General features: G+C 33.2%; 1 protein-coding gene across 1 annotated transcript; it reads left to right on the forward strand.

Moving 5' to 3' along the window:
• The first annotated feature begins 2,442 nt into the window (after positions 1–2,442).
• LOC105132217 (MATE efflux family protein) lies at positions 2,443–4,540 on the forward strand. The gene has a single exon (XM_011035565.1). The coding sequence runs from the start codon at positions 2,652–2,654 to the stop codon at positions 4,179–4,181; it is 1,530 nt and encodes a 509-aa protein (XP_011033867.1). The 5' UTR covers positions 2,443–2,651; the 3' UTR covers positions 4,182–4,540.
• The last annotated feature ends 6,421 nt before the right edge of the window (positions 4,541–10,961 follow it).

Below are 10,961 nucleotides of genomic sequence, written 5' to 3' on the forward strand. Positions count from 1 at the left end.
TAATATCTTCTAGGTTTTGGTGCTTAGGAAATCCAGAGGCAGTATTTACATATCATATCAAAATCAAATCTCTACTTTGATCAGGACATAAATATAGTTGTTATTACAAGAGCACATTGGATCTGCTTCTCAGGAGGCTCAGATTTGCGTTTGTTGTTTAAAATATTAAAAGAAGAAGAAGAAGAAGAAACATGGATGCAACGGAGAGGCCGGTTCTTTGTGGAAAGGGACAAAACATACAATTTAACTCGTGCGGACATGTATGAGAACTTCCTCGTATTTTTAATGTCTTGTAAAATAATTTCAACCGAGAACGGTGACTAAATAATGCCTGGAGTATACTCCCTGTCTAAGTTCATAGTAATTTGTGACTCGTTAAGATTCCTGGGTTTACCAATATTCTATGAAATCTACAAAGCAATTCGTTTCATAATATTCTCTTATTTTCATTTTTTACTGCATCTATGGCTTCTTAGTAGGTCAGCCAAACATTCGAATTTTCTGGAGCCGAACATATTCCAATGCCAACACCAAAACACAAAAGAAATTATAACATGTAGATAATTAGTCGGTGATGCCATTGTTATCGAATGAAGGAGGCTCGTGGAAGATATGGGGAATATCGGAGGCGGACACAAAAGACAGTATATACCACTACATGTTCCGCTCGTTTTCTACATTCTTCTGGTGTTCCACTGGAAAATAAATTTAGCTATATGGACCTAGCTCGATATCAGTAGAAGATAGAGCCGCTAGCCCGACGGAGATAGTTACGTGCTTGTCTGAGAGGAAATGGGCGGGCTATACAGTAACGGATTACGGAATGCATCAAGGGGGCAATAGCTGAGACTATTCAATACACATAATTATGCATACTACGTACAGCCTCTTTGTAAATATGAGAATACAGCAAATTACCCAATTGGCAGTGATGAAAGGTGTTTGGTTGTGAAAAGTTGGCGATAGAATCCATATTAAATTCGTGTTTTTCTCATTGAGGAGAAGAAATACAAAACCGTTACAAATCTATTGTAGGAAAAAAAAAAATATTATGACTGTGCCATAAATACACATTTCAAACTTAACATCTCTCACTTAACTTTTTTTCCTTCCATATTTGTCTTATTTTTTTCATGTCATAGTACCGTTAATTAAAGTGACAAAACTTCGCTTGTAGCAACCACAATACAAGAGATTTTGAAAAGCTTTTTGAACATATCAAATTTTAAGATAATGTTTTATTTTTTACCGGGATTAGAGATAATATAGAAACGTAGAAGATAAGAAAGATTATGATATAAAAACAAAATTGTGTATGATAATAATATAGAAAACAGAATGCCTTCATTTCATGTTTGGTTTATAATGGATAAGGTAGAATAAAATATGAAAAAAATTATTTTTTAAAAAATAATTTATCAAAATAATATTATTTTTATCCTTATTATTTTATGTTTGGTTTATAATAGATAAGATAGAATAAAATATGAAAAAAATAATTTTTTAAAAATAATTTATCAAAATAATATTATTTTTATCCTTTAAAAAAAATTAGGGTTGATACTTTTGATTCATGACTCGGACCTTAATATATACAACTTTCAGAGTTGTATATTTTCTAAAAAAATAATTAGATATTATTATATTTACTTTAGTTTACATTAAATGTTTAAATTAATAATAATATAATAACATGGATCGACCCGACAAGTTTTCTTGGGACTCGAACAACTTGGAGCTTTGATTGATCCAAATTATAAATAAATAAAAAAATGATTAACCTTACTTAATCCGGTCAAAAACCTGAGTTGACCCATAACCTGATCAATATAAGATAAAACCTGATAAAAAACTCATTGAATTTTTTTCAAGAAAAAATAGTTAAAATAAAATTATTTTGATTTAAAAAAATTAAATTACCTAATGTCAACCCAATTGACACTCCTGATTCATAACTTAGTCTTATTTAAGAGAATTCTTAAATTTTGTTTTAAAACTATAATTATAATTATTTTTATTCTTAAATGTTTTTATTAGATAAGTTTGGGATTAAGAGTTTTTCTCATGAGTATTTAAAAAAAATAATAAATATTATTTTTAAAACGTATCTCCTTGTACTTCTTGTTTTTAAAATATAAAAATTTATTTTAAAATTATTATATTAATATATTTATTTTTATATATATTTTTTATCCCTTTAACCAAGTATATTTATGTCTTACCGTCTACATCAGACCAACAATACCTAAACATCTGATGCTAACATTTTTTTTTTTTTTGGCAGCTAGTTAAAGAGGGAATTCATTGGCAGTCACACAGTACAAGCTCAATCGGCAATCCTCTTAGTCATCATCTTTTTCTTTAAACACCAAATTGAAAAGAGTATCTCATATGTCTAAAAGAAAATCTGGGTGCATGATTTGGCCTTTGCATTCTCATCTCCCACTACTATAAATCCACCACCCAATGTCCCTTCCTTGATTGGTTACAAAAAGCCTCAATTTGCTCCTCCTTTAGACACCTAAACCTTCACGAAAACCATGCACTAAGAAAATATTTATCTTATCTTATCTAAGGAGCACAGAGTGCTTCTCTCATCAACAAAATTATATATTTGGTATAAACCCTCCAATCCATTTTACCCAACCATAATGTGTGCACCATCAAAATCTGAAGAGAATCGTATTGACAAAACCTCTCGACCTTCTCCAATATCTTCGCCTACCACCCAAAAATGGCCAGCAAATCTTATGCAAATGATTCTTTTGGAGATAAAAACACAGCGAGGGATGGCTCTGCCCTTGTTGGCAATGAATTTGACATGGTTTGCCAAATCAGCCATCACTACTGCATTTCTAGGCAGACTTGGAGAGCTCCAGTTAGCTGGTGGTGCTCTTGGGTTCACTTTTGCTAATTTCACTGGTTTTTCTGTCTTGAATGGGCTATGTGGTGCCATGGAACCTATCTGTGGTCAAGCTTATGGAGCTAAAAATTTCAAGCTACTACACAAGACCCTCCTCATGGCAACTTTCTTGTTGCTAATTGCAACCCTGCCTATATCTTTCTTGTGGCTTAACATGGACAAGATTCTAATCCGTTTTGGCCAACAAGAAGACATTTCACGTGTTGCAAAGAACTACCTTTTTTATCTCCTCCCCGACTTAATAATCACCTGTTTGCTTAGTCCTCTCAAAGCATACTTGAGCTCCCAAAGTGTAACAGTCCCTATAATGTTTAGCTCTGCTTTGGGCCTAGCTTTTCACATCCCGATCAACATCTTACTTGCAAAAGCCAAGGGACTTGAGGGAGTGTCTATGGCAATATGGATAACGGATCTTATAATCGTCATTTTACTTACTTTATACGTGCTGATAATGGAAAACAGGAAAGGAGGGAAGTGGAAGGAGGGAGGGTGGTTAGATCAAGATGTCCATGACTGGCTCAGGTTGCTAAAACTTTGTGCACCTTGTTGCCTTACCACCTGCCTTGAATGGTGGTGCTGGGAGATCTTGGTCTTGCTTACAGGACGACTACCAAATGCCAGGCAAGCAGTCGGAGTGGTAGCAATTGTGATGAACTTTGACTACTTGCTCTTCTCTGTGATGCTATCGCTTGCAACTTGTGCTTCCACTCGTGTGTCAAATGAGCTTGGTGCAAATCAAGCAGGTCGTGCTTACCAATCTGCATATGTGTCTCTGGGAGCAAGCACCGTTTCAGGTTGCGTTGGTGCCTTGGTGATGGTAGGGGCTAGAGGTGTTTGGGGGTCTCTGTTTAGCCATGATCAGGGGATCAGGAAAGGTGTAAAGAAGATGATGTTGCTTATGGCTTTGATTGAAGTGGTAAATTTTCCTTTAGCAGTTTGCGGAGGCATAGCCCGGGGAACAGCTAGGCCATGGTTGAGCACCTATGCCAATCTTGGCGGGTTCTATTTTCTAGCCGTGCCAATAGCAATACTCTTAGCCTTCAAAGCAGCCCTAGGCCTCGGTGGGTTGTTGATAGGCTTCTTGATTGGATTAGCTGCGTGCTTGATTTTGTTGGTAGGTTTCGTTGTTGGGATTGATTGGCAATTAGAGGCCGACAAGGCACAAAAACTTGCGTCCTGTGACGTGCAAGAGGATGTTAGGATTAAAGAATGCGTGAACCACCGAACTATAGAAACAGAAGATGGTGCTGAAGTATGAGAGTTTTCCAAGTATCCCCAACGTAAATGCAGGATTTACTGGTATAATTGGAAAAGTATGACTCAACTCTAGGAAAATTTAATGTAAGGGCAAACTCAATTAACAAAATTCCCTGATGGAACTTCTAACATTCAGGATTCTATCTGTTTCCAAGCCTTTCGGCAATTCAATGTCATCATTTCATCAATTCACTGTTCATGAATCACTCCAAATTTCAACTCCTGGTTGCATCAGATCAGTTCTTAAAGGAAGGCCAATTACGATTCGATCTTTAGATAGTTTCATCATATAATGAAATGGGTTGTAAGAAAGAGGTTTCTGGAGCCGGAAAAAAAAAGTGCAACGTTTTGAAGATTCAATATGAGAGGATTCCTTGTTTCCAACATTCATTGAACATATCTGAGCAGGATACACTTACACGGCCATCCATGAATTGTGGGGTTTGCAATTTCAGTCAAGGAGCTCAAAAAAGCCATGTCCAAATACAAAAATTACATCAATGGTCATCAAGAACGTGGAAGGTATCATCCGTCAAGAAACCCAGGTCCACAACTTGAAGCCTCAAGTTCTTTGGCTTTCTCATCATTGAAGCCGAGGGAAACAAGTATCCTGTGGCCGGGGGATTCCACTTCTGACCAAATGCCTAGAAGCAGAACATTTTTTGTAACTTCCCCACTATAACCTGTAAATTCAAAAAGACAAACTGATGAAAATAATTTTTAAAAACTTTCTCAATGGTGTAATTACAGTTATTTTTCTCCCTCTGTCCTGGATAGTAGTCCCCAGCTAAGTTTGATTCAGGCAAAATCAGGAAAATACACTTGCCAAGAATATGCTTTGTTACAACAGCCAATAACAAAAATTGGACAAGCAAAAAGACAATATGAATTGTGTATAATGGAGCTCAACCAGGAACTCGGAGAATGTGAATTTTGCTCAGAACAGCAGATCATTTCCAAGATAGAATAAATGTATCATAGCATATTGAATACAAGTAACAAAGAAGAAATTTGATGATATGTGTCCATTACCTCCTTTAACGAGGTATTGTCCCAGCTTAACTCGGTTTAGCCACCTAGTTTTTTAATCGATGTGGAATAATAGAATCTTCTAAACACATATAACAACGGGAATTTTAATGAAAGATTTGAATAATGAAAGCCATGTGTTTGTTGTGATAAGAGAATCATGGACACTTTCTAGTTTCTTCATCTATTACACGACAGTCCGACTCAAAGGTAAGAACCCCAACATCATGAATCAGAACATGCAGAAGAAGGCAACCAAACAGAAAAGGATAGGAACAAGAACAGTTCTCGCATTTATACATGACCTTACTTTTCTTTTTGGCACTATGAATATATTATGAAATATCTTTGACAACGGATGTAAACATCGCAAGCCTCATTGAAATCTAGGTCAAATAGTATTAGGGATGTCGCGATCTAGTTTTCAAATATGAAGACTTACAAAACTAGGGCTCCTAAAAGAGACAGAAATCATAAATTAGATTTCTTAACCATTGAGTTTGCAATCTACTATTTTCAAGGATGTCATCAAATCACGAAACACAGGCAACATTCAATCACCCATGATAGCAGCATGATGGATCATAAAAATTTAGAGACTACTACTTTCCATAAATTACCGATCTTGGCCGTTAAGCAGACCCTTAAGAGAAATTTTGTTCGGATGTTCTGTACACTATCAACTGAGTTTCCATGACTCCCTGCAAACACCAAGGCTTGCATTTATGCGACACTCATTGAAGGAAAATATTTCATGGTGAACAAAAGCCGAACAATAAAACCGCAGAGAGAACAAATCAGGACTTGCCAGATTTTAGTTTATGGTGAAAGGCCCAATAGATGACCTTTTGAGCATCGCCGGTCAAGCGGGGCCTTTCAGGAGGGAAATAGTATGTCAGCCTTTTCAATTACCTTAAGAGGGGTTTTTTAAAAAAGATTAGCACAGTAATTTTTATTTTATTTTTTTTAGCGGAATATCACTATTTTAAAAGCGTGACATATCATAAAATTTAAACTCACCTTCAACATAAACACAACAGCTTCCTCTCTCTCTACAAATTGAAAACATCAGTTTATATCTTTCTAAAAAAAACCCATCATTCAACATAAACACAACAGCTTCCTCTCTCTCTACAAATTGAAACCATCAGTTTATATCTTTCTTAAAAAAAACCCATCATATACATGTTTTTTCCTCTTAAAACATCTAAAAATCAAACTATCCTAGCCTCTATTTATTTTTGAATATTTTTCTTTTAAAAATTCATCTTTGGATGAAAATATTTTTTTATTTTTTAAACTTTGTTTGGTAAGAACTTATTTTTCTTTGTATTAAAGCTACTGAAAATAAAATTGGTGCATGAAGTTCTCTTCCTTAAACAACGTTATACAAGGGAAAAAAACTCAAAAGCATGATTGGTAAACCTCTAAAAAAACTTGTTAGTTCTTAATTGAAGTCGATCGAAGTCCGTTCGCATATTTAAAAGTTGTATTGCTCTCAATTTTAAAGTGTGATAATGAGCAAATATTATTATCCATATTTAACAGCGAGCTTAAGTTTACAGCATTAAAAAGTTTAGTTAACAAATGCATATCATAGCTTCAACAGCCACGCACATTACCCGGTTGGAAGTGTAGCTGGTATTGTTTTTTAAATAGTTTTTTGTGGTAAAATGTATATTAATTATTTTTTTATTTTTAAAAATTATTTTTAATATTAATGTATTAAAATAATTTAAAAATACTAAAAATATATTATTTTGAAATTAATAAAAAATTAAAAATATTAATTTTTTAAAAAATATTTTTAAAACACAAAAACAAACAATACCTTATTCGCCTACAATTCTGCTTTCCACCTGTGATATTTACCTTATTCGCCTACAATTCTGCTTTCCACCTGTGATATTCACCAGCCTTCGAGGACAATTATTTGCTAAGCCTTTTTCCATGCACGGCCACGCCTTAATCTGACATAACTTCATATGCCACTTGTTACTATAAAAAAAAAGGTCACAGGTTTAGCTTAAGAAATCAAATAAAAGAGATGGGGAGCGTACATGAACAGTAAAGGCCACTTCAATTGTTTCAGTATTTTTGTCAATGTTATTGGTTAATGTTTATGCTAACGTTAACTAGTAGCTAAAGCACAGAGGTTGATCTAAATGGGCCTGACTCAATGGACTCCATATACTGGTGCGAGCAGTCTTGCTATCAGTATTCAAGCTCTGATCACCTGTTTCTTCAATCTTTTCCATAAGCAAGCTTGGCCCAACTTGTCCCATGCCCATTTCTTTCAAAAGACAGACAAAGAACGGCTGATCTACAGTGTACGAAAGCCTGCCCAGTGCCAATTTATCCAAGCAGAGATAGATATTTTTTAGCCGTCTATTCATTTCATGAGCAGGCAGCACAGCCACCTTTCCACATCTCAGTTACAGTTACTTTACCACAGACACCATCCATTAACTTGAGAGCAATCTTCTTAATTATTATGCCGATGAGACACAACACATTTATATCATGATGCGGTGCCATGTAAGCAAGCAACATGTGGGGTGCCATAAATTGATCTACGAGACATCAACCTTAATCAGAGGTCAATTTGGCTGAAGAACTATCTATATCTCCCCAATCTCACAATCCGCGGTTAAAAGTTTCACGAGAAGAGCAACCTTTGCAAACAGTACGGAAAGTGGGGGGTGCCAAAGGAGCATGAAGATGCTTTCGATATCGACAAGATGGTGGTCCACGTAAACTGGGCTGATCTTGTTAATAGATTAACATCTAGTCCGTCTGATTTTCGCATTAAATTGAGGATTGCAATAACAGAGAAGGCGAAGAAATTGGATGTTCTACACAACAAACCAGAAGAAATTGCAGATTTTTTTAGGGTTTACGGGACAAGTAAAAATCTCTTCATGTGCGGCGCAAACCAGATCACTTCGTCAGGGCTTCATAGTTCTTGCAGCTTTGCATGTACAGTTCGTGTCTCCCATAATTACCCATGATGTCAGAATTCGTTGCATTTGACTTTTTCACCACTTAACTTTAAAGTTTTCCTTCTGTTGGAATCGGAATTGTGGGCAACTCGGTGTGGGAGTGGACAGATCAATCAATGCCACCATGAGCTCTCAGTGTTTTTTGGCTGAGACAATTATTTATCACACGCGGATTTCAGATTTGGAGAATTTTAGTCGAGAGCATTTTGTAAGAGGAAACTAATTAAGATTTAGGTGAGATTAGAAGCTCGCATATCAAGCAATAATTATTTTTTTTAATTTATTTGTGAGATCACGTCTGATCTTCACAATAATCTAACTAGTGAATCCTCTAGTAAATCCAATAAATTTATTTTATTTTTTTAAAATCAAGAGTTTCTTTATTTTTGTGTTCTAAAAATGTCTGTGAAAAAGTTTGAGATGTGAATTTTTTTTATTTTAAATTAATTCTGTTTTATGTTTATGGATTATATTAAATTAATATATTAATATTAAAAACAAATTTAAAAAAAATATTATTTTAATATATTAAAAAAAAAAACACTCTAAAAAAACCGACCACCGTCACCTTATCACACAGCTGTAAAGCAATCTTATAAAAGTAATTTTGTTATTTATACCATATCTTGGATTAGTATCGTAATCGACTGCTGTAATAGCAGAATGATTTCAGCCAATTCGTCAAATCATGTCATTCTGGCAAAGTCAAACTATATATATATATCTGTGGAGGAATTCTATCACTTGGAAAAAGTCATTACAGTAAATGAAGGTAGTTGCATCTGCCTACCGACTCTACTCACATGATCCTGTGAAGTTGAAAAACACCAATAGATTCCGAGTAGAAGATTGAAAAAATCATTAAGGGATCACCGACTTGTATAAAACTATGATTAAATGGATCCCATTTGTTTCTAGATTGTGATCAATTTAAAGAAGCTTTTCACTCGGACCAAAAATTCAACTGCTTTAAACAACAAAAATCATTCTACTGTCGCAGAGTGGCTCCTCTCCTGGCCTGTTCAGAGAGCTAATTAGGAGTGCTTCAATTTGTCAATCCACGAGGATACAGAGAAATCTTTGGAAGCATAAAAGTATCACATAGAAACATCAACATTATTTGTCTTGGATGCTGCAGCAATTAACGTCCAATGTCAAAGCATGTGTCATGACAAAGTTTTCTCGCCAGTGAATATATCATTTAACTAATCAAGTGGTTAGATATAGTAATTCTTGTATGTATCATCAATAACTCTAAATTTGTCTATCTTTGAAATTTTTTAAAAAAATTAAATTTATTATTTTTATTGCATGTATATATTTCAAGAAACCCAACATTTCATCCGTAAAAAAAAAAAAAATTGCCCGTGTAAAAAAAGGTTATGTTTTTGGATAAAAAAAAAAAATGCCCGTGTAAAAAAAGGTTATGTTTTTGGTCATTTTTTGTTTCCCGCTGCATGTAATTTGAGCGACATTCTCGATGTTGTAATTGAGGAATTGGTTGATAGATCTAGAATTATATCTCAGTTATTTTTAGGGCATGTTTGTGTTGTGGTAAAAAAAATTTAAAAGGTATTTATTTATTTATAAATAAATCAAAATAATAATTGTTTTTTATGTTTTAAATTTTATTTTTAATAATTTTTTTTTATGTTTTAAATTTTATTTTTAATTTATTTTTATTAAGGCAACGAGTGATGATATTAATGTGGTACAATTTAAAACTAAAAATAAAATTTCAAAACAATAATTGAACTGGAATGCCAGATGAAACCTTAGTCACCAGATACACTATTAGAATTCCACTCTTAAGTGAAAGAAGAAGAGATTAGGATATGCTTAATAATTCTCATTGCAATTAATTGCAAGACCAGAAATGAACGTAAATCAGATGTAAAATCCGTTTAGTTTAGTATTTTGGAGGCTTTTAGTTTTTAACTAACAAAAAATATAAAAAAATATATACATGATTAGTCAAATAATTTATGTTATTTACACTGAATTTGATATATAATTACATTTTAATTTTTAATTATCACAATAATACAACATGAACTACTTAAATCCTAGTTGTATAAGTTTAATGCGTGAGAATAACTCTGTACATTTAATGCAAATGCAAGACAATAATTAATAGCTTATTTGTTATAGAATAATATAAATTATATTTCAAGATTTTATCTAATAGTTTAAATTTTTAAGTTGAGATGGTTCTTTAACATGGTAGCAGAACCTTGATAACCAAACGGTCATGAGTTCGAATTTTATAATTTTTATTTATTTGATAAAAATTAAATACAAGATAAAATAGATCTATACAAGTTTCAAGTCTAAAAGACTTTTACTTGTGGAGATATATTAAAGAATAATATAAATCATATTCTGGAACCTCACCCAACAACTTAAGTTTTTGAATTGAGATGGTTCTTTAACATTAATAATTGTTTTTAAAAATATTTTATACTTGAAAATGTATTAAAATAATATTTTTATTATTATTTTTAAAATTTTAATTTTGATATCAGCACATTAAAATAACCTAAAAACATAAAAAAATTAATTTTTTAAAAAATATAAAAAATTATAATTATTTTAAAAATATTTTTGAAATATAAAAATAACCCCGTTTCTGAAACTAGTGGACACTATTATTTTTATGCTTTGAACACCATAAATTGCGGCAGGCCCTTGAACAGTAAACAAGCACCAAAAGCAATGCAATCATGTGACTTTAAATAAAATCACAAATG

The sequence above is a fragment of the Populus euphratica genome, unplaced genomic scaffold, assembly GCF_000495115.2.
Source record: "Populus euphratica unplaced genomic scaffold, PopEup_1.0 scaffold39.1, whole genome shotgun sequence".
Lineage (NCBI taxonomy): Eukaryota > Viridiplantae > Streptophyta > Magnoliopsida > Malpighiales > Salicaceae > Populus > Populus euphratica.